This window comes from Castor canadensis, chromosome 12 (assembly GCF_047511655.1).
Source record: "Castor canadensis chromosome 12, mCasCan1.hap1v2, whole genome shotgun sequence".
NCBI lineage: Eukaryota > Metazoa > Chordata > Mammalia > Rodentia > Castoridae > Castor > Castor canadensis.
This window is the reverse complement of record NC_133397.1, coordinates 9010108-9034307: the sequence shown is the minus strand read 5'-3', so window position 1 is coordinate 9034307 and position 24200 is coordinate 9010108. Positions and strand designations below refer to the sequence as shown.

Below are 24200 nucleotides of genomic sequence, written 5' to 3'. Positions count from 1 at the left end.
TTGTTCTTGTTTTTCTAGGAGTTTGAGATGTATCATTAGGTCATTGATTTGGGATCTTTCAATCTTTTTAATATATGCACTCATGGCTATAAACTTTCCTCTCAAGACTGCCTTAGCTGTGTCCCATAGGTTCCGGTAGGTTGTGTTTTCATTTTCATTGACTTCTAGGAACTTTTTAATTTCCTCTTTTATTGCATCGATGATCCATTCTTCATTAAGTAATGAGTTATTTAGTTTCCAGCTGTTTGCATGTTTTTTGTCTTTACTTTTGTTGTTGAGTTCTACTTTTACTGCATTGTGGTCAGATAGTATGCACGGTATTATTTCTATTTTCTTATATTTGCTGAGGCTTGCTTTGTGCCCTAGGATATGATCTATTTTGGAGAAGGTTCCATGGGCTGCTCAGAAGAATGTATATTGTGTAGAGGTTGGATGAAATGTTCTGTAGACATCTACTAGGTCCACTTGATCTATTGCATATTTTAGATCTTGGATTTCTTTATTGAGTTTTTGTTTGGATGACCTATCTATTGATGATAATGGAGTGTTAAAGTCTCCCACAACCACTGTGTTGGCGTTTATATATGCTTTTAGGTCTTTCAGGGTATGTTTGATGAAATTGGGTGCGTACAGATTGATGATTATTATTTCCTTTTGGTCTATTTCCCCTTTTATTAGTATGGAATGTCCTTCTTTATCTCGTTTGATCAATGTAGGTTTGAAGTCTACTTTGTCAGAGATAAGTATTGCTACTCCTGCTTGTTTTCGGGGGCCATTGGCTTGGTAAATCTTCTTCCAGCCTTTCATCCTAAGCATATGCTTATTTCTGTCGGTGAGATGAGTCTCCTGTAAGCAACAAATTGTTGGATCTTCTTTTTTAATCCATTTTGTCAAACGGTGTCTTTTGATGGGTGAATTAAGTCCATTGACATTAAGTGTTAGTACTGATAGGTATGTGGTGATTCCTGCCATTTAGTTATCTTAGTTGTTTGAAGGTTTGATTGTGTGTACCTAACTTGATGTTACTCTCTACTGTCTTGCTTTTTCTTATCCTGTGGTTTGGTGCTGCCTGCCTTTTCATGGTTAAGTTGGGTGTCACTTTCTGTGTGCAGGATCCCTTGCAGAATCTTTTGTAATGGTGGCTTTGTGGTCACATATTGTTTTAGTTTCTGCTTATCATGGAAGACTTTTATTGCTCCATCTATTTTGAATGATAGCTTTGCTGGGTAGAGTATCCTGGGGTTGAAGTTATTTTCATTCAGTGCCCGGAAGATCTCACCCCACGCTCTTCTTGCTTTTAATGTTTCTGTTGAGAAGTCTGCTGTGATTTTGATGGGTTTACCTTTGTATGTTACTTGTTTTTTCTCTCTTGCAGCCTTCAATATTCTTTCCTTAGTTTCTGAACTTGTTGTTTTAATGATGATATGTCGTGGAGTAGTTCTATTTTGATCTGGTCTGTTTGGTGTCCTGGAGGCCTCTTGCATTTGTATGGGAATATCTTTCTCTAGATTTGGGAAATTTTCCGTTATTATTTTGTTGAATATATTACGCATTCCCTTCGCTTGCACCTCTTCTCCTTCTTCGATGCCCATGATTCTCAAGTTTGGTCTTTTGATGGAGTCGGTGAGTTCTTGCATTTTCTTTTCACAGGTCTTGAGTTGTTTAATTAATAGTTCTTCGGTTTTTCCTTTAATTACCATTTCATCTTCAAGTTCTGAGATTCTGTCTTCTGTTTGTTCTATTCTGCTGGATTGGCTTTCCGTTTTGTTTTGCAGTTCTGTTTCGTTCTTTTTTCTGAGGTTTTCCATATCCTGGCTGTTTTCTTCTTTATTGTTGTCTATTTTTGTCCTGAGTTCATTTATCCATTTATTCATTGTGTTCTCTCTTTCACTTTGGTGTTTATACAGTGCTTCTATGGTTTCCTTTATTTCTTCTTTTGCTTTTTCAAATTCTCTATTTTTATTGTCTTGGAATTTCTTGAGTGTCTCCTGTACATTTTGGTTGACCCTATCCAGTATCATCTCTATAAAATTCTCATTGAGTACTTGTAGTATGTCTTCTTTTAAATTATTCTTGTAGGCTTCATTGGGTCCTTTGGCATAGTTTATCTTCATTTTGTTGGAGTCTGGCTCTGAGTTTCTGTTCTCTTCATTCCCCTCTGGTTCCTGTACTAATTTTTTGCTGTGGGGAAACTGGTTTCCTTGTTTTTTCTGTCTTCCCATCATTGTCCTTGGTGTTGTTACTGTCCCTGTACTGTGTGTAATTAAGTATTTTCTAGCTTGTAATAATAACAATGGTAATATTGTGAATGGAAGAGTGAGCTGAGATGGAAAGCAAGAAATTAAAGAAAAGGGGAAAACAAATATACAGACAAGAGGGAGAAAGCAGACCAAGGTATCAGACAAGAGAGTTTCAAAGGTATAAACGGAGTGTTAGTGTACTAATCGACAGTAAGCTGAACAGACAATAGAGAGACAGAGAGAGGATTGAAAATCAAAGATAAAAAAAATAAGTATATGAAAGTAATATCTATTTATAAAAATGAATTAAAATAAAATGGAAAATAGGAAATTAAAAAAAAAAACAAAACCAAAAAACTTCCAAGTTTATATGCAATGCAATTTCAGTCTTAATAATTTGGATGTCCGTCTCAATCTCCAGTCCTGGAGTTGGTGCCTCAGATGTTGTTCTGTAGTTGTCTCATCAAAGGGGATGCATAAAGTAGAACAAAACTACACTCACACACACACAGAAGAAAAAATAAGAAAAAAAGCCCCACCAAGTGTCCCCAGTTCAAATGCAATACAGTTTCAGTAAGTTTTTCGGCTTGCAGGTGTAATTCGGTTGTTCTCTCATCAAAGGTAGGGAGAAAAAGAAAAAAAAGCGTCTGGAGGCAGTTCTGAGAGTGGTATCTGCAACTGTGGCTGCCTGCCTGCTGCTCTCAGCCTGTAGCTGGCGGCGTTGTTTATGCAGATCTCTGGGGTGAGCTTAGCGCTCACCTGGTCCCACAGGCTTTGTTTGCTCAGAGTTCTCCTGTGCGGGGGAGGGGGGCCTCTGCTACAGGCTTTTCCCTTTCCAAGCACTGGGAAAGGCGACACTGCCCCGCGTTGTCAGGCCTGTGTGTTTATTTACAGTTCACGTGGGAAGTGGGTCTTCCCTCCTCTCACAAGCTTTCCTGCTCCTGGTTGCTGGGCGCGCCCCGCTCCCGCCAGAGCCTCTCCGGCCCGCCCGGCTCGTTTATTTACAGTCCCGGAAGGATTCCCTTCCCCCAATCTTCAGCGCTCAGGGCGCCCCACCCTCTTTCCAGCGTGTCTTAACTGTTCTTATTGCTTAGTACTCAGTTTCTCTTTTTTTCCCGGGTGGAGGTCAGTCTGTCCAGGGGGCTATGCTGCTCTGGCCCAGGCTTGTCTGTGGGGGAACCGCGGTACCGCGAAGCTCACCTGGTCCGCGTCTTCCCAAGCCGTATGGGCGCCGGCCACTGGCGGCCCCGGGGGCCTCCTCGGTTCTCCGTTTAACGTGAAGTGGAGATTCTCTGCACCGGCTGGAGAAGTGGAGGAGTCAAAGTTATGCCTTTTCTCGGTGATTATGCCTGCAAAGTGTGTCTCCAGCGTCTCTCCAAGATTTCACTATAGGAGGCTCGCTTTCTGCTTCCTACCTCTAGCCGCCATCTTGGAATCCATAATTTTTTCTTGATAACTAGACATGATGTGTTGGGTTAACAAAACTGCTGTAAATAGGCCTTTAGTAATCTGGAGGAAAGGTATGAAGGGAAAGGAAGTATCTCTAGTCCTATAATTAGATCTAAGTCTTTCACAAGTGAACCTATGCTCTGGATGGTGAACTTTAAAAGTACTTCGTATCACCCCCATGTTAGATGGTACAGGATGAGTAGAGTGGCTGAAATTACATATTTCCCTTTCTTAAAGTTTTTTGGCTCTGGCTAGTTTTTTCTGAAAGCAGACCTTGTTAAGAACAGTGTTGTCACATATTTCAAAACAGTTCTTTTTTTCCCTTTCCTTGCTGGAAGCATAAGGGAATTTTTCTCCAATAATTTAGTATGAGAACCTGGTTGATTTCTTGGATGTAAACTCGTGAAAGTATAGGGGTTCTTCTAAGACTGGGTCCTCCCATGGTTTTTATTTCTCAGATTTGACTGTACTTAGCCTCCAGCAATTTGTCAGTTATAGTTGAGGTTTTCTACTTCACCTGATGTTGGGCCTACTTGTAAGTCTCTGATCATATAAACCTTGACTTCTTCTCTTAGGTCAGTGATTTATCCTCTGTCCTCTCCTCTCTTACAAATCCAGAAAGAAATGTTGAGTTTCAGCTTTTTAATTGTTGTTAGAATGTAGTAGTAACTTCCATGCTTATTACGTGTGTAACTTTAAAGGCATATTCATAGAGTATAGTAAAGGGATGGAGTGCTCAGTAGACTTGAATAAATGCCATCTGAAGTATGGTTGGATGAATTGCAAAGTAAGGTTAGAGTAGATGGAGAAAGACTGCCTTGGAAAGTAGTAATGTTTTATTATTTAGTTGTGTTTTTTTTGTTGTTTGTTTTCAGTAAAAATGGTGAGACTTCGTCTTTTTGATGCTATAGTAGGGAGAGTGAGAGGTTAGAATACATGGCGGTTGAGTTGTAAAATATCCTATAAGATAGGGAAGATACCAATTAGATGAGTCTAGCGTTGCCATGTTCTACTCAAACATCACGGTTACCATAGGCTTAAATCCCTTTCTGAGTTCCAACCTGTAGAATAGAGACAGTGACACCTATTTTGTGAGGGTCATTGTGGGGGATTAAATGAATTAGCAAAATAAATAAGCCCGGTTATAGTGTTTCCTAAATATTCATTATTATTACTGCTTATTTGATGACTAGAGTCAAGTCACATTACATATATTTTACACAGAGACATTATTTTTGCATACTTAGGATTCAGTGTAGTTATGGAAGAGATAACATAATTTGGAATTCAGTCTTGTAAAGAAATGTGACAGACCTTGACTTGTCATGTTTTAATGTCAGACTGTTTACTTTTTGTGTTAATTTGATCATTACAATTCAGCATGTTGGAGGAAGGGGGAAAAACATATATATTGAAAGCTTTTGTTTTTATTGTTGCTGTTAGTTTTCTATTCCAGAATTTGTTTTGGCCCCAAGGTATACAGAAACAAAGCCATATGTTTTTAAAAATGAAAAACATTTTATCATTCCATTAATCTGATGACCTGACCCAAGATCTTGTGGCATGTTTATTGTGGCTTTACTTCTTTTTTTTTTATTATTCATATGTGCATACAAGGCTTGGTCATTTCTCCCCCCCTGCCCCCACCCCCTCCCTTACCACGCACTCCGACCCCTCCCTCTCCCCCCCCACCCCCTCAATACCCAGCAGAAACTGTTTTGCCCTTATTTCTAATTTTGTTGAAGAGAGAGTATAAGCCATAATAGGAAGGAACAAGGGTTTTTGCTGGTTGAGATAAGCATAGCTATACAGGGAGTTGACTCACATTAATTTCCTGTGCGTGTGTGTTACCTTCTAGGTTAATTCTCTTTGATCTCACCTTTTCCCTAGTTCCTGGTCCCCTTTTCCTATTGGTCTCAGTTGCTTTAAGGTATCTGCTTTAGTTTCTCTGCGTTAAGGGCAACAAATGCTACCTAGTTTTTTAGGTGTCTTACCTATCCTCACCCCAATTGTTGTGTTTGCTCTTGATTTAATGTCCATATATGAGGGAGAACATACGCTTTTTGGTCTTTTGAGCCAGGCTAACCTCACTCAGAATGATGTTCTCCAATTCCATCCATTTACCAGTGAATGATAACATTTCGTTCTTCTTCATGGCTGCATAAAATTCCATTGTGTATAGATACCACATTTTCTTAATCCATTCGTCGGTGGTGGGGCATCTTGGCTGTTTCCATAACTTGGCTATTGTGAATAGTGCCGCAATAAACATGGGTGTGCAGGTGCCTCTGGAGTAACCTGTGTCACATTCTTTTGGGTATATCCCCAAGAGTGGTATTGCTAGATCAAATGATAGATCAATGTCTAGCTTTTAAAGTAGCCTCCAAATTTTTTTCCAGAGTGGTTGTACTAGTTTACATTCCCACCAACAGTGTAAGAGGGTTCCTTTTTCTCCGCATCCTTGCCAACACCTGTTGGTGGTGGTGTTGCTAATGGTGGCTATTTTAACAGGGGTGAGGTGGAATCTTAGCGTGGTTTTAATTTGCAATTCCTTTATTGCTAGAGATGGTGAGCATTTTTTCACGTGTTTTTTGACCATTTGAATTTCTTCTTTTGAGAAAGTTCTGTTTAGTTCACGTGCCCATTTCTTTATTGGTTCATTAGTTTTGGGAGAATTTAGTTTTTTAAGTTCCCTATATATTCTGGTTATCAGTCCTTTGTCTGATGTACAGTTGGCAAATATTTTCTCCCACTCTGTGGGTGTCCTCTTCAGTTTAGAGACCATTTCTTTTGATGACCAGAAGCTTTTTAGTTTTATGAAGTCCCATTTATCTATGCTATCTCTTAGTTGCTGTGCTGCTGGGGTTTCGTTGAGAAAGTTCTTACCTATACCTACTAACTCCAGAGTAGTTCCTACTCTTTCCCGTATCAACTTTAGAATTTGTGGTCTGATGTTAAGATCCTTGATCCATTTTGAGTTAATCTTGGTATAGGGTGATGTACATGTATCTAGTTTCAGTTTTTTTACAGACTGCTAACCAGTTTTCCCAGCAGTTTTTGTTGAAGAGGCTGTCTTTTCTCCATCGTATATTTTTAGCTCCTTTGTCAAAGACAAGTTGGTTATAGTTTTGTGGCTTCATGTCTGGGTCCTCTATTCTGTTCCACTGGTCTTCATGTCTGTTTTTGTGCCAGTACCATGCTGTTTTTATTGTTATTGCTTTGTAATATAGTTTGAAGTCAGGTATTGTGATACCTCCTGCATTGTTCTTTTGACTGAGTATTGCCTTGGCTATTCGTGGCCTCTTATGTTTCCATATAAATTTCACGGTAGACTTTTCAATGTCTTTAATGAATGTCATTAGCATTTTGATGGGAATTGCATTAAACATGTAGCTTACTTTTGGGAGTATCGACATTTTTACTATGTTGATTCTACCAATCCATGAGCATGGTAGATCTCTCCACTTTCTATAGTCTTCCTCAGTCTATTTCTTCAGAAGTGTATAGTTTTCCTTGTGGAAGTCTTTCGCATCTTTTGTTAGGTTTACACCTAGGTATTTGAATTTTTTTGAGGCTATTGTAAATGGAATTGTTTTCATGCACTCTTTTTCAGTTTGCTCATTGTTAGTGTATAGAAATGCTAATGATTTTTCTATGTTAATTTTATATCCTGCTTCCTTGCTGTAGCTATTGATGATGTCTAGAAGCTTCCGAGTAGAGGTTTTTGGGTCTTTAAGGTATAGGATCGTGTCATCTGCAAATAGGGATATTTTGACAGTTTCTTTACCTATTTGTATTCCTTTTATTCCTTCTTCTTGCCTAATTGCTCTGGCTAGGAATTCCAGTACTATGTTGAATAGGAGTGGAGATAGTGGGCATCCTTGTCTGGTTCCTGATTTTAGTGGGAATGGTTTCAGTTTTTCTGCATCAAGTATAATGCTGACTGTAGGTTTGTCATATATAGCTTTTATAACGTTGAGGTACTTTTCTTCTATTCCTAGTTTTCTTAGTGCTTTTATCATGAAATGGTGTTGGATCTTATCAAAGGCTTTTTCTGCATCTGTTGAGATGATCACGTGGTTTTTGTCTTTGCTTCTGTTAATGTGGTTTATTACGTTTATTGATTTTTGTATGTTGAACCACCCCTGCATCCCTGGGATGAAGCCTACTTGGTTGTAGTGAATAATCTTTTTGATGTGTTGTTGAATTCGGTTTGCCATTATTTTGTTGAGGATTTTTGCGTCAGTGTTCAGTAAGGAGATTGGCCTATAGTTCTCCTTTTTGGAGGTGTCTTTGCCTGGTTTTGGGAGAAGTGTAATACTGGCTTCATAAAATGTGTTTGGCAGTTTTCCTTCCCTTTCTATTTCGTGGAACAGTTTAAGGAGGGTTGGTATCAGTTCTTCTTTAAAGGTCTGATAGAATTCAGCAGAGAATCCATCAGGTCCTGGACTTTTTTTTTTGGGGAGACTTTTGATTGCTGCTTCAATTTCATTTTGTGTTATAGATCTATTCAGGTGATTAATTTCCTCTTGGTTCAGTTTTGGATGATCATATGTATCTAGAAATCTGTCCATTTCTTTAAGATTTTTTAATTTGTTTGAATATAGGTTCTCGAAGTAGTTTCTGATGATTTCCTGGACTTCCATGGTGTTTGTTGTTATCTCCCCTTTTGCATTCCTGATTCTACTAATTTGAGTTTTTTCTCTCCTCATTTTAGTCAGGTTTGCCAGGGGTGTATCGATCTTGTTTATTTTTTTCAAAGAACCAACTTTTTGTCTCATTAATTCTTTGTATGGTTTTTTTGGTTTCTATTTCGTTGATTTCAGCTCTTATTTTTATTATTTGTCTCCTTCTATTTGTTTTGGAATTTGCTTGTTCTTGTTTTTCTAGGAGTTTGAGATGTATCATTAGGTCATTGATTTGGGCTCTTTCAGTCTTTTTAATATATGCACTCATGGGTATAAAGTTTCCTCTCAGGACTGCCTTAGCTGTGTCCCATAGGTTCCGGTAGGTTGTGTTTTCATTTTCATTGACTTCTAGGAACTTTTTTAGTTCCTCTTTTATTTCATCGATGATCCATTGTTCATTAAGTAATGAGTTATTCAGTTTCCAGCTGTTTGCATGTTTTTTGTCTTTACTTTTGTTGTTGAGTTCTACTTTTACTGCACTGTGATCAGATAGTATGCATTGGTATAATTTCTGTTTTCTTATATTTGCTGAGGCTTGCTTTGTGCCCTAGGATATGATCTATTTTTCAGAAGGTTACGTGGGCTGCTGAGAAGAATGTGTATTGTGTAGAGGTTGGATGAAATGTTCTGTAGACATCTACTAGGTCCATTTGATCTATTGCATATCTTAGATCTTGGATATCTTTATTGATTTTTTGTTTGGTTGACCTATGTATTGATGATAATGGGTTGTTAAAGTCTCCCACAACCACTGTGTTGGTGTGTATGTATGCTTTAGGTCTTTCAGGGTAGGTTTGATGAAATTGGGTGCGTTGACATTGGGTGCATACCGGTTGATAATTATTATTTCCTTTTGGTCTATTTCCCCTTTTATTAGTATGGAATGTCCTTCTTTATCTCGTTTGATCAATGTAGGTTTGAAGTCTACTTTGTCAGAGATACGTATTGCTACTCCTGACTGTTTGCGGAGGCCATTGGTTTGGTAAATCTTCCACCCTTTCATCCTAAGCCTATGCTTATTTCTGTCAGTGAGATGGGTCTCCTGTAAGCAACAAATTGTTGGATCTTCCTTTTTAATTCAGTTCGTCAAGCGGTGCCTTTTGATGGGTGAATTAAGTCTGTTAACATTAAGCGTTAGTACTGATAGGTATGTGGTGATTCCTGTCATTTAGTTGTCTTAGTTGTTTGAAGGTTTGATTGTGTGTACCTAAGTTGAGGTTACTCTCTACTTTCTTGCTTTTTCTTTTCCTGTGGTTTGGTGCTGCCTGTCTTTTCATGGTTAAGTTGGGTTTCACTTTCTGTGTGCAGAATCCCTTGCAGAATCTTTTGTAGTGGTAGTTTTGTGGTCACATATTGTTTTAGTTTCTGCTTATCATGGAAGACTTTTATTGCTCCATCTATTTTGAATGATAGTTTTGCAGGGTAGAGTATCCTGCGGTTGAGGTTATTTTCATTCAGTGCCTGGAAGATCTCACCCCACGCTCTTCTTGCTTTTAATGTTTCTGTTGAGAAGTCTGCTGTGATTTTGATGGGTTTACCTTTGTATGTTATTTTTTTTCTCTCTTACAGCCTTCAATATTCTTTCCTTAGTTTCTGAACTTGTTGTTTTAATGATGATATGTCGTGGGGTAGTTCTATTTTGATCTGGTCTGTTTGGTGTCCTGGAGGCCTCTTGCATTCGTATGGGAATATCTTTCTCTAGATTTGGGAAATTTTCTGTTATTATTTTGTTGAATATATTACGCATTCCCTTGGCTTGCACCTCTTCTCCTTCTTCGATGCCCATGATTCTCAAGTTTGGTCTTTTGATGGATTCGGTGAGTTCTTGCATTTTCTTTTCACAGGTCTTGAGTTGTTTAATTGATAGTTCTTCAGTTTTTCCTTCAATTACCATTTCATCTTCAAGTTCTGAGATTCTGTCTTCTGTTTGTTCTATTCTGCTGGATTGGCATTCTGTTTTGTTTTGCAGTTCTGTTTTGTTCTTTTTTCTGAGGTTTCCATATCCTGGGTGGTTTCCTCTTTAATGTTGTCAATTTTTGTCCTGAGTTCATTTATCCGTTTATTCATCGTGTTCTCTGTTTCACTTTGGTGTTTGTACAGTGCTTCTATGGTTTCCTTTATTTCTTCTTTTGGTTTTTCAAATTCTCTATTTTTGTTGTCTTGGAATTTCTTGAGCATCTCCTGTACATTTTGGTTGACCCTATCCAGTATCATCTCTATAAAATTCTCATTGAGTACTTGTAGTATGTCTTCTTTTAAATTATTCTTGTGGGCTTCATTGGGTCCTTTGGCATAGTTTATCTTCATTTTGTTGGAGTCTGGATCTGAGTATATGTTTTCTTCATTCCCCTCTGGTTCCTGTATTAATTTTTTGCTGTGGGGAAACTGGTTTCCTTGTTTTTTCTGTCTTCCCATCATTGTCTTTGGTGTTGTTACTGTCCCTGTACTGTATGCAATTAAGTATTTTCTAGCTTGTAATAATAACAATGGTAATATTTAGAATGGAAGGGTGAGCTGAGATGGAAAGCAAGAAGTTAAAGAAAGTGGGAAAACAAATACACAGACAAGAGGGAGAAATCAGAACAAGGTTTCAGATAAGAAAGTTTCAAAGGTATAAACAGGGAGCGTTAGTGTGCTAATTGACAGTAAGCTGAACAGACATTAGAGAGACAGAGAGAGGATTGAAAATCAAAAAAAAGATAAGAATAAAAATAAAAAATAAGTAAATGAAAGAAATATCTGTATATAAAAATGAATTAAAATAAGATAAAAAATAGAAAATTAAAAAAAAAAAAAACCAAAAAACCAAAAAAACCTCCAATTTCAAATGCAATGAAGTTTCAGTCTTAATAATTTGTGGTCCGTCTCAGTCTCCAGTCCTGGAGACGGTGCTTCAGATGTTGTTCTGTAGTTGTCTCATCAAAGGGGACGCATAAAGTAGAACAAAACTACACTCACACACACACACACACAAAACAAACAAACAAACAAACAAAAAAAACCCACAAAGTGTCCCAAGTTCAAATGCAACACAGTTTCAGTAAGTTTTTCGGCTTGCAGGTGTAGTTCGGTTGTTCTCTCATCACAGGTAGGGAGAAAAAGAAAAAAAAGCGTCTGGAGACAGTTCTGAGAGTGGTGTCTGCAGCTGTGGCTCACCTGCCCACTGCTGTCAGCCTGCTGTTGCTGGCCGCTTTATTTATGCAGATCTCTGGGGTGAGCTTAGCACTCACATGGCCCTGCAGGCTTTGTTTGCTCAGAGTTCTCCTGTGCGGCGGCCTCTGCCACAGGCTTTCCCCTTTCCAAGCACTGGGAAAGGTGACACTGCCCCGTGTTGTCAGGCCTGCGTGTTTATTTACAGTTCATGTGGGAGGTGGGTCTTCCCCCCTCTCCTCTGAAGATTTCCTCCCACTGCCACTTTCAGAAGCTTTCCTGCTCCTGCTTACTGGGCGGTGCTGCTGCTCCTGCCGGCCGCCATGTTTGTTTACAGTTCACGTGGGAGGTGGGTCTTCCCTCCTCTTACAAGCGTCCTGCTCCTGGTTGCTGGGCGCGCCCCGCTCACGCCAGAGCCTTTCAGGCCCGCCTGGCTCGTTTATTTACAGTCCTGGAAGGATTCCCTTCCCCCAATCTTCAGCGCTCAGGGCGCCCCACCCTCTTTCCAGCGTGTCTTAACTGTTCTTACTGCTTAGTACTCAGTTTCTCTTTTTTTCCCGGGTGGAGGTCAGTCTGTCCAGGGGGCTATGCTGCTTTGGCCCAGGCTTGTCTGTGGGGCTACCACGGTACCGCGAAGCTCACCTGGTCCGCGTCTTCCCAAGCCGTATGGGCGCCGGCCACTGGCGGCCCGGGGGCTCTCCTCGGTTCTCCATTTAACGTGAAGTGGAGATTCTCTGCGCCAGCTGGAGATGTGGAGGGGTCAAAGTTATGCCTTTTCTCAGTGATTATGCCTGCAAAGTGTGTCTCCAGCGTCTCTCCAAGATTTCACTATAGGAGGTTCGCTTTCTGCTTCCTACCTCTAGCCGCCATCTTGGACCAGTCTTACTTCTTGACTCTTACTACCTTAAGCAGAGATTCTTTAAAAAGAAAAAAGGAAGTGTAAGATTGTAAAGGAAAAGTCCAGGTGATTCTTCTTAATTAGTATTCTACTTAATTAGTAGGGAGAACACTCCACATTGACACATCTTCATGATTATATTTTTCTAATTACTTGAGGAAGCTTCCTGATAGTAAGTGTAAATTTGTCTTTCCATGTGAAATACTTTTTCTGGTCACGTTAAAAATACATTACCACAGAGGGTCCACTAATCAATTTCTACAAATAAAATTCTCACTGTGAAATTAACTTTGGTATGTCACCAATATGGCATAGTATGTAAGAACATTGGCTCTAAAGTTAGACTACTTGTAGTTGAATTATTCCTTTATTATAAGTAGTGTGACTAAGTTACTATTTATCTCTCCATCCCTCAGTTTCTTACCTGTTAAATGAAGGTAACAATAGCATAAATATCTCATAGAATTTCTGTATGAATTACATGTGACAATACATACAAAGCATGTGGACCAGTCCCTAGGTGATAGTGGTACTTAGAAATATTAGCAGTTAACCAGCTGACATATAATGGTTTATTTTTCCATCTCCACATGAAATATTTAATGAGGATCCATTGTAGTCTAGGAACTGTGTTAGTCTCTAAGGATACAACAACATAGTCTTTATCTTTCTGAAAGCAGTGGTCCTGGAGGGGAGATGAAGATTAAGCAAGTGCCATTACTATTTCAAATTATGTTAACTACTATGAAGAAAAAGATCTGGATGCTATGAGACACAACAATAGAGGGATGTGCCTAATGGAGATTGGGAAGAGAGTAAATGTCTTGCTGTGAGGCAGTGATATTTGAGTTAAGATGTAAAGGAGTTATCCACATGCAGAAGTGGCATTAAGATGGGAGTTGAAACACAGAGGGCTGAGCATGTGAAAATGTGAATCAAGAATGGGCACATCATTTAACTTTCTTGGGCATAGATTTTCTAATCTGAATAAGGAATTCCTTGCAGATTAAAAATTCTGTAATTCCAAGATAACAAAATTTGCTTATTATCTTTTTTCCCTGCCTGCAGAGAAGAGGTACATTTATCTATGTTTTTGTGTCATAAAAGTCTGTGACATACATGATCTTTATCTGATACCAGTATTGCTGCTGGATCCTGTCCTTTCTGGATCTTTTATCGTATCTCATTTTTATGGAAAAAAATTAATTCAGTATAGTATACAGATTAAGAACTTAGATTATGGAGTTAGACTTTCTGATTGACTATCAACCATATGGCCTCTGATATCTAATTAGTTTTTGTTATCTCAGTTTCCTCATTTTTTAAGATTAAGATAATGTGAATACTCCTTCACAACTTACAGATTGCTCTAAGTGTCAAAGGAAAACATGCCTGGTAACTAGTGAAAATTAATACATTGTCAGCTAGAGTAACTAAAACCTCTTGGAAGAGCAGTTAAGCTTCTTTTAAAGACAAAAAGCACTAATTCAGCCTATTGGCTTAAAGAAACATTTTTATAGTTAAGGTAATAATGGTAGTTTTTTTTTTTTTTTTTTTTTTTTTGGTGGCCATGGGGTTTGAACTCAGGGTGTCATGCTTGCTAGACAGTCACACTTACCACTTGAGCCGCTCCACCAGCAATAATGATAGATTTTTAATAGATATTTTTGTGTAAAATACTGTGGTACTGTAGAAGAAGAGTCACTTTTTTTCCATTCTGTAGGATACTGATTTCTTACCAGCAAAACTTTAGCTTTCTCATCATGGAGTGGCTTTAGTAATAGAACTTATTTTATATCTTTTTGTGAGAACTAAATCAAATTGTACATATTTAGTTCTTAGTGTGAACCTTGTGCCATGTAGTGATACTAACTGTTGGCACAATTGTCAGTTTCTTTGTTATGGATTTAAGTGAGTTTTACTTTTTAATAAGTAATTGGAACTCTCCTAAGTTTCAAATATACATACGTGTATTAGTTGCCCAGGGCCGTTACAACAATACTAGATGGCATGCCTTAAGCGACAGAAGTTTGTTTTCTCCCAAGTTCTAGAGGCTTGAAGTCCAAGATCAAGATATTGGCAGGTTTGGGGCTCAAAGCAGTAGAGCACCTGGCAAGCATGAGGCCCTGAGTTCAAACTTCAGTACCCGCCCCACACCCCAAAAAAAAAAAAAAGATCTTGGTAGGTTTGCTATCCTACTGTTGGTATCCTTTCAATGTTTCGATGATTTGAGAGTGTTGCAAAGATAGTGACACTTATCTTTAGTGAGTACTACATTTTATCCAAATTATTTTCATTCTAGAAAAGCCAAAAACTTTATTGAGTTACAAGATAAATTTATACATTCTCCCTTGAAATTAAAAATTCTTGCGTATTTACTATAACAAATATGTTCAAAGTAAAATGAGAAGAAAACCTAACATTTTATCTTTAAAATTCACCTGTAGTCCCACTACTGAAAGATAACCTACTATTACTAGTTTAATGTGTAGTTTTCTAGATACCCCATTCTAAAGTTATGTGTTTTAAAGATATATGTTTATATATTTATGTACATTAAGGGATCATATTATTTCCATGGTTTTGTTATTGATTGATTGATTTTGGTATGGGGTTTGAATCAGCAAGGCAGGCACTGACTGTACTGCTTGAGCCATGCCGCCAGCCCTTTTTTCTCTGGTTGTTCTGGAACTAAGGTCTTACTTTTTGCCTAGGCCAGCCTAGAACAGCCTGCTTCCTGCTGTTGCTGGAATGACAGGCACATGTCACTGTGCCCGGCTTTTTCCCACTGTTATAGGGCCTCCACGTTGCTCTGGAACTGCAGTTCTCTAAGCTTCCTATGTAAGTTGGGATGACAGACATGTACCACTGCACACAGCTATTAGTGAGATGAAGTCTTGTGAATTTTTTCCCTGGGCTCATCTTGAACCACATACTCCTGACCTCAGCCTCACAAGTTACTAGAATTATAGGTGTAAGCCACCAGTGTAATTTATGTTCTTTTTTTAAAAAAAATAAAATTTCAGTTAGTATATGATAGCTATACAGGGGATTTCATTGTGACATTTCCATATATACATATTTTACCCCTCTATTGTTCTCCCTCTTCCCTCACTCCATTTCTTCAAAATGACTTCAACAGGTTTCAGTGTTCCATCGTAGTCATACATGTACAGTAAGTACCTCAACCATATTCACTCTCCTTTACCTCTTGTTTCACCCTCCCCCTCTTAATATGATCTGTCTTACATTCCTGTTCTTCACTGTTTAAGTGATTATTCATTGGTCAGTGGGCTTTTGCCTTGGTAATTTATGTTTTTTTAATGTGACAAGAAATAGTAGCACATACTTTTACAGCAGCTACAACCTTTGGGGCAGGCTTTTAAGTAGTTCCTATATGTAGTAACAGTTTTTACAACAGACTTTCTATGAAGGAATTATTGATAGGACCATTTTACAGATAAGGAAATTCAATTCATGTAAATAGAATAAGTAACCAAAATTCATACAGCTTCTAAGTAATTGAAGAGAGAGTTGAATGTAGGTAGGTTTCCAGTATCTGTTCTCTTTGTTAGCTAGAACCATCTTTATATGTCAATAAATAAGGACTTCGTAGGTAATTGTATTGACTTTGTAATATTTCACTTTAATCTTTCACTCTTACCGGTACTCAGTTTTCCTCCATTCTCTTACATTACTTTTCCTTTTTAACTGACTCTTCTTCTTTCTCAATTTCTTTCCTGGTTCATTCTTCATCCAACCTCTAATTATTGTAAAAATTTATTTGCATTCTCTACCTAGGTGAGCGCATGCATTCCTGTGATTTTGAATATAACTTATATGATGGAACAAGGCCCAAACTAATAGTTTTCTGCTTTACTCTCCAGTTCATAGCTACAGTGACTTTTTGATATCTTTATTAAGATGTGTCATAGATGTCTAAAACTTGTGAAATTAGAATTCTTGATTCCCTGACTCTGCTCTTCTACCATAAATCTATTCCTTTTCTTACCTTCTTCATCTTAGTAAATGTCTCCAGTATCAAATTAGTTGCTTAAGTCAAAAAAAGACAGATTTCTTTTCATCCCTTATATGTAATTTTTTAGTAAGTTGTACTGTTTCTGCCTTCATAATATTTCTTCAGTCTCTACTGTTTTTCAGCATTCACTACCATCCCTTTCATCTAACCCACCCATTCTTTATCCAGTTACATATGAATACCTGCTTGTGTTCTTTCTCTTTTCTATTTCTACTAACAATTTTCACCTTTGGCACTGTTGCTCCTAAATTGTGAAGTGATGAAGAAAAGATCAAGGCCATGCTTATTACATTTCTGGCAAACTTCATGCTACACAAGCTCACCTGACCCACATTACTATTTGGCAGACTTGTTTTCCCTCCCTCCCTCCCTCGCTACTCCCTCCTTCCCGCCCCCCCTTCCTCCATTTTTTTTTTCTTCCTTCCCTTCCCCTTCCTTTTCAGTGTGGGATTTGAAGCCAGGGCCTACATCTTGAGCCACTCCTCCAGCTCTTTTTTTTGTGATGAGTTTTTTCAAGATAGGGTCTCATGAACTATCTACACTGGCTGGCTTTGAATTGTGCTCCTCCTGATCTCTGCCTCCTGAGTAGCTAGGATGACAGGCGTGATCCTATAGCCACCAGCACTTGGCTCCTCATCCTTACATTCTCAAATGCCATTCCTATTTCCAGATATAGTAGATCCACTACACCATACTACTATACTACAGATATAGTAGAATCACCTGTGGGGTTTTTCTATCATGCATGTTTTGTTTTCATCTATTGTCTTTATTTCTGCGTCTCCCTATATTGAGATAAAGAATGGGAATTTTAGAGCTTACCTAACTAATACAAACTGCTGCCAAACTGACCCTTCTAAAATACATAGATCACCTCTCCATTTAGTGGATCTCTTCCTTCCTAAATGAATTGCAGAACCTTCACTCTGACCTGCTAGGCCCCTTTTACTAAGGTCCCTTATCTTCTGCTTTACTATTCATTCCAGGCAGGCTACTCATCTCAGAGCATGCTCTGTTTTCCTGTTTATTTTTTTTCAGTCATACAGTCTGACACTGTGTGTCTCAATGCTCATTTTAAAAAGAAGGCTTTCCAAATTACTTTTATCTGAATGAGATCTCTCCTCTGTATCCTTTAATTACAATTAGTTTATTCTTTTTACCATGTTATGCCTTGTGCTGTGGTTTGTGTGTATACTTTGATTCCTCCTTTTATACTAAAGGATAAGAACTGTGTCTGATAAAGCAATTTTAACCTCTCATCAGGAATTGATAGCTTCTCATCTAAAATAGTTCACCTGGGAATATTTTAGTGAAGTGTACAATTTAGGGAAAGTATCTGTAGAGCAGCAGAGAGAATAGGGCAACCAACTGTCACTGTGTAGTCATTTGTCAATTCATTCCTGCGTATTGGTAATGAAGGTATGTGTGTATAGCCAGATCATATCTGGGATTGGGTTTTTCCAACTTTTTATATCCTGTATAGCATAGAACCTTAAATATAAAAGTCTTCATTGAAGTGAATTGGCTGTGGTCCTCCTTTTCCTGGGTACCCATTGACTTGATTTTAGCTTAATTAGTTTTAAAATAAGCTTTTAAAGTAGAATTGACCAAAGGCAAGGATGCAGGAAACATGATTTTCCAGTACTACTCATGTAGACTCAGCTTTTTTACTTTTCTTTTTTTGAATAAAACTGGCTCTCACTTTTTCCCATGTTTTTGTAATTCTTATATCCACCATTCAATCTTTGTTGCCACAGATGAAAGCATGATTTTTGTTTTTTGTTTTTTTGCATGTGTAGTGGAAACTTCATTAACACTAGATAATAACTACTCGAGATCTAGAGTAGTCACATAGATGCATTGGACCTTTTTACACATCTGTGTACACAGACACATATTTTGATAGCAAAAATAAATTTGAAATGTTTGGACACGTTTTGTTTAGCGTGATTTTCAAAAGCTTTCATAAGTGTTCTGAGAGGTTAATTTCAGGATCTTCTAAGCATGTCTTTATGTCTTTAACTCCATTCAGGAATGTGTCATCTAAGGGGTTTTTTTTGACTTTTAAAAGTACCTATTAACTACAGAATGTACAATGAAACAAAAACAAGAATATAAAAAGTCACTAATACTGTCAGGTGGGATATAACCAATGATAACTTTTTGACACTCTTCCTTTTTTTTTTGTCTTCCCCCCCATATGTGTATATAGATGTATATATAGTCACTTTTTTCCTCAGACTCAGAAATCATCTTAAGCCGGATATGGTGGCTAATGCCTGTAATCCCAGCTACTCAGGAGGCAGAGATCAGGAGAATTGCAGCAAATAGTTTTTGAGACCCTATCTTGACAAAACTCATCACTAAAAAGGGCTGGTGGAGTGACTCAAGGTGTAGGCCCTGAGTATAAGCCCCAGTACTGCAAACAACAACAACAAAAAAATCATCTTATGTTGTGTAACTTTTTGTTTGCTTTAATGAATGGCTGTTTTCTTCTAGGTTTGTTTGTTTAATTATTTCATGTGTAAACATTATTGGTTTAAATACTTAACTTTCTTCCAGCTGACATTTAATCTTTTAACTTCTACTCATAGCTGAGCTTTATAGAAAAAAAATCCTAAAACTGCTTTTGTCATGGTCTAAGTCAAGCGTACATAATAATACTATATAAATTAATTGACTCTTAATGTTGTATGAATTGCTTTCTCTAATGAAGTTAGGAAATATTCAAAATTTGATTTGTTCTTAGAGTAAGTGAAGGTTTGGAGAGTGTTATAAACATAAATAGAAGAGAGTGTACCATAGCAACTTCTCTTCAACCACTTGTTAACAGTTATTTTTATTATATTTAACAATGTTATTAGAGTGACCTTTTGCTTTGATGTAATCTAATAACTCAACACTAGTCAGTTGCAAATCTAGACTGCTGTGGTGGGGATTTCTAGTTTTCAGACAAGGATCATTCATCCTCTAATCCCCCACTGTGTTTTCCTGTTGCTTTCTAGTGCATTTATTTTCAACATTTTGTAAGTTTTATAACACTATATGAACCTAGAAAATTGTTATTCCAGCCTAGTACTTTAATATAGAAGCTGGATATAAACTATAGTTTTTGTTATCATGTAAGATTCTTTTTTACATAAAGTTACAGTATATCACAATACTTCAAATTTCAAAACTTTTAAAAAAGAAATGATATAACCTCTTAACACAATAACTTTTGTTATTAAAATCTGCTTAAGCAGTTTTCATTTTAGGGTATATTTTCTTTATATCTACACTGATGTTCAATCTTGTTCTGTCAAGTACTGAGATAGAGTATTAAATTTTCCAGTTGAAAATATGGATTTGTCTTTAGTTCTGTCAATTTTTGGTTCTTGAATTTTCAAGCTCACTTATTAAGGATGCATACATACTTAGATTTGCTGTGCCTTCCTGATGCATTACCTCTTTTATCCAAATTAACGCTGTTATCTCCTGTAATAAATACTCTTTTCCTCCAAGTCTGCCTTGGAGTCTACATGTTTAGATTCCTGTGCCAACTTCCTTATCCTTGCTATTTGCATGGTAGACATCTTTTCCTGTTATTTTCACCTAATCTGATACTACATAGAAACCATCTAAACTTGAATCTTGCTTTTTAGTTAAGTTTGATAATTTCTGTATAGTAATTGCTGTGTTTAGTCTGTTCACATTTAGATATATTTTAGACTATTGTATGAATTGCTTTCCCTAATGAAGTTAGAAAACATTCACAATTTGATTTGTTCTTAGAGTAAGTGAAGATTTGAAGGCCCCCAATCTCTGTTTATTAAGACTTTATTTTCCCTTATTTCTTTAACATATGTTCCTTTTTTTCCTTGAGCATATTTTAAAATACTCATTAATAGAGTTTTAAAAATCCAACATCAGGCATTTTTAATTGATTGTGTTTTTCTTGATGATGAGTCACATTTACCTTTTTGCCTTTATAGTTGTTGTTAACTTATATATAGGACTTTGTGGATATAATGGTAGAGATTCTGAATTTTGTTATTTGTCTTTGATGAATGTTGATTTCATTATAATAGGTTATTCAGTTACTTACTGGACACCTTTAACTGATAAGGGCTTAATTTGTACTCTGTAAAAATGGATGTGTAGAAACATCAAGGTATTTCTTAAGTCCTTTTAACTCAGCTTCCAAATTGTGGTCCCTTTTGAGTTTTTAAGAGTTTACAATTCGACTTTGTTAGGTAGTGATGGAGTAGGCCAACTTGTGAGATATGTCAACTGTGTGTCCAGGGCATTAACAAGTTTTCTTCAGTTTTGCTTGACTAGAAATCCCATTTCCTTCCATTGTTTTAGTTTCTGCTCACTTTTCAACTCCATGGTAGTTGCTCTGTATTAAATCTGGAACACTTTCTCTACCCAGCCTTTAGCCAACTATTTACTTACTTTCCAGTTATTTGCACAGTGTAATCTAGCTGCCTTATATTTCTTGAACTCTAATCTCTGCCTCCTCAACTCAGCAGGACCACTGTGCTTTGCTTAGGTAATCGCTTGTACAACGATTGAGAATGATTTCAGGCAGTTTCTGGGCTATTATGGGGTTGTCATATAGTGGGTTTCTCTTCTAGGGGTAATGGTCTTGTGCTGCTTATTCTGAGAAACCTGAGTAGAAAGTTGCTTCATATGTTTTGATGGTTGTTTACAGTGGGAGGGCTAGCTGCCAATTACTCCAGCATAGCCAGTAGTGCATGGTTATGAGTGATAAACGTGTATCTGTTTTGCCATGTTGTGTTTTCTATTTGTGGCTTAAGTCCATTTAACATATAAAACTTTATCTAGGCTTTGTTAGGACGAAAACTTTCTCTTATTGAGTGAGCACAACATTTTATTGCATTTTACATCTGCAGCCTTGGAACTGCAAAGTATAATAGTTCTCCCCTGTCTCTTTAGGGAGACACAAGCACTCCTTTGACTTACTTCCATCACTGTAAAAATGATTCTAGATGTGGGTAGTATTTGGCAAGAGGTAACTAGAAGTAATGTTCTTAAAACTGGAAATTCATAGTCTAGCCCTTCATCAAGTTTAAAAGTATTTTTACAGATATTAATTCATTCACCAAATACCTATGGTCTATTTTAATTGCCACTGCTAAGACTGAACTTGCCATTTGGATATAATGGAGAATAAAACAGGCATGAATAATCCCTATTTTTGTTGAGTTTACATTTGAATTTGGGAAATGGGCAGTAAATACAAAGAAACTACATAAAAAATGATGAATTATGGTATGAACTAGGAAGAAAATTAATGGAGTTCTGAAGTAGAGAAGCAGTGAGGTTCTTACTTAGATTGGGTGGTCAGAGAAAGTGTTCTTGAGGAGTTTTATATTCCACATGAGTGGATAAGGACCTGGAGAATGGGAGTCAGGGACTGTGATGGATTTCTAATACTTTCCCCAGTACATATAAAGAGAAAGGTTTGGTATGTTAGAGGGACTGCAAGAAGATGTGTATCTAAAGTATGAATGAGCAGAACAAATAACAAGATTGAAATTGGGAAGGTGGGCATAGGTGGATCATTTAGGACCCCGTAGACTGTATAATCCAGAGCATGATTTCCTCTTAGCTTCTTTGTTCCAACCTCAAGTAGGGTGACCAAAAGCTTGCAAACTTCTGAGTGAAAAGGAACATAACTGGATGGAATATTGGGCTGACAGATGTAATTTGTTTAGGGAAATCATCCTAATTGTGGGTTTCCGTTTGTAGAAATCACATAGATTCTGGAGTCAGACTACTTTATAATCTTCATTCTACTTGCCATCTATAAAGTCCTCAGGCAACTTAACTTCTCTGTGTATCATATTTGCCATTTTAACAAAAGGAAATAATACCTTATTGGGACTATTATGAAGACTAAGATGTATTAAGACACAGTGCCTTGCTCATACTAACTACTCAATAAATGTATTCTTTCAAAACATTTTTATTAAAATGTTATTATATGCCAGGCATTAAAGTAGGCATAGGGGAGTAAACTGTTAATAAAGCACAAAACTCTTTGCCTTCATTGAGTTAAATTCTGGTATTGAGAAATAGGGAACAAATACATTTTAAAAAAAAGAAAAGGATGTAAGATGGTTAGTAAGTGTGGTAAAGCAGAGGCAGGAAGAGAGGATGGAATAAGGACTATGCTGGCAGCAGGAGACAGTGCATTGAGCATTTAAGTAGTATGATGAGAGTAGGTCTTTCTGGGAAGGCAGCACTAGAATTGGGATTTGAAGGAAGTGGGGAATTAAGCCCAGTTACAGGAATTGATTGTAGGGAGAGGGAATAGCACATGCAAAAGTGACATGAGAAGCCTTTTAAGGGGTTTTAAGCAGAAGAGTGACCAGAAATGATTGTTTTAGTTGGATCACTAGACTGTGGATAGGTACAAGTGACAGCAGAAAAATTAGGTGGGATTCTCATTGATAATTGAAATAAAAGATGTTGGACCAGGATGTAGCAATGGAGGTAGTTGGAAATGGTTGGATTCTAAAACAGTTTGATGGTAGAGCTGGCATCATTTTTCTGACAAAGGAATTTTTAGCCTCAGCAACTGAAAGGATAAAACTGCCATTTACCAAAATGGGGACTGCTGTAGGAGGAATTAATTTAGGGGTGACTCATGGAGTTTCCAATTTTGACCTGTTGTTAGATACCTAGTAGTTTGCTATGTTCTGGGAATTAAATGTGTGGTCAAAATTAGATACTATTCTTGCTCTTAGGGAATTTATAGTCTAATAGAAATCGATCAAATAACCCATGTTGTTGATTATTTTTTCCTTTCAGGAAAATTAGCCTTTTAAATAGGGTACTTAGAAAGAAACAAGAATGACCTAATAAAATCCCTGGTATCCCTTGATACCTAAATATACTAGGTTCTTATGTTCATATAGTAAGGAATATTTGTTTCAAATGAAAATAAATGTTTTGTTTTCCCAGCAGACATATCTTAGAACTTTCCCATTTAACAACATTTTATTCTTAAAATTAATGAGTTCAATTAACATGAGGGAATGAAGCTTTATGAATTTAGGTTTATTTAGCTGAGATAGTTGTATATTGGACTAGTATTGAAAGGTGTTTACTTCATGAAGTATTTAGACTATTGTGAATTTTCTCCTGTTTCTTTTATTTATGTAGTGTTATGCTTTTGCTGCTTATTAGTGAAGAATCATTTTGTTTTGCAACTGAATTCTTCAATAGTAGCATTATGGTATAATATGTTCACTCTCCTCATAAAATTAAAGTATTAATTTCTGTTTTAAAAAAAATCCACAGGTTCGTCATAAGGCATCACAGAAGGTTTATGCTATGAAGCTTCTTAGTAAGTTTGAAATGATAAAAAGATCAGATTCTGCTTTTTTTTGGGAAGAAAGAGATATTATGGCCTTTGCCAATAGTCCCTGGGTGGTTCAGGTAAGCGTACTCTTACAAATTTATTTCTTTAAAGTGCTTATTATTCATGAGGGTTTGCTTTGTGTGCTGAGCATCTATGCCTCATTCACATTGTAATAATATTGTTTTTAATAAGATGTGATTCAGTGTGCGTGTTTAATATTCTTAAATGGTGTCTCAGCATAGACATGACATGTAATAATTACTTAAGTTGATCTTGGAAGCAACTATTACTTGCAATATTTTCCTTTTCAATTCTTTTACGTTATCAGACTACCTTGAATAGAAAAAAAACTTTGTGCAAT

General features: G+C 37.1%; 1 protein-coding gene across 1 annotated transcript in view; it reads left to right on the top strand.

The window, feature by feature from the left end:
- Positions 1-24200, top strand: part of Rock2 (Rho associated coiled-coil containing protein kinase 2) — a 157585-nt gene that overhangs the window by 71623 nt on the left and 61762 nt on the right. The window contains exon 4 of the mRNA XM_020161447.2: positions 23779-23916. Coding sequence (XP_020017036.2) covers positions 23779-23916 — 138 coding nt within the window. The remainder of the gene's footprint in view (positions 1-23778; positions 23917-24200) is intronic.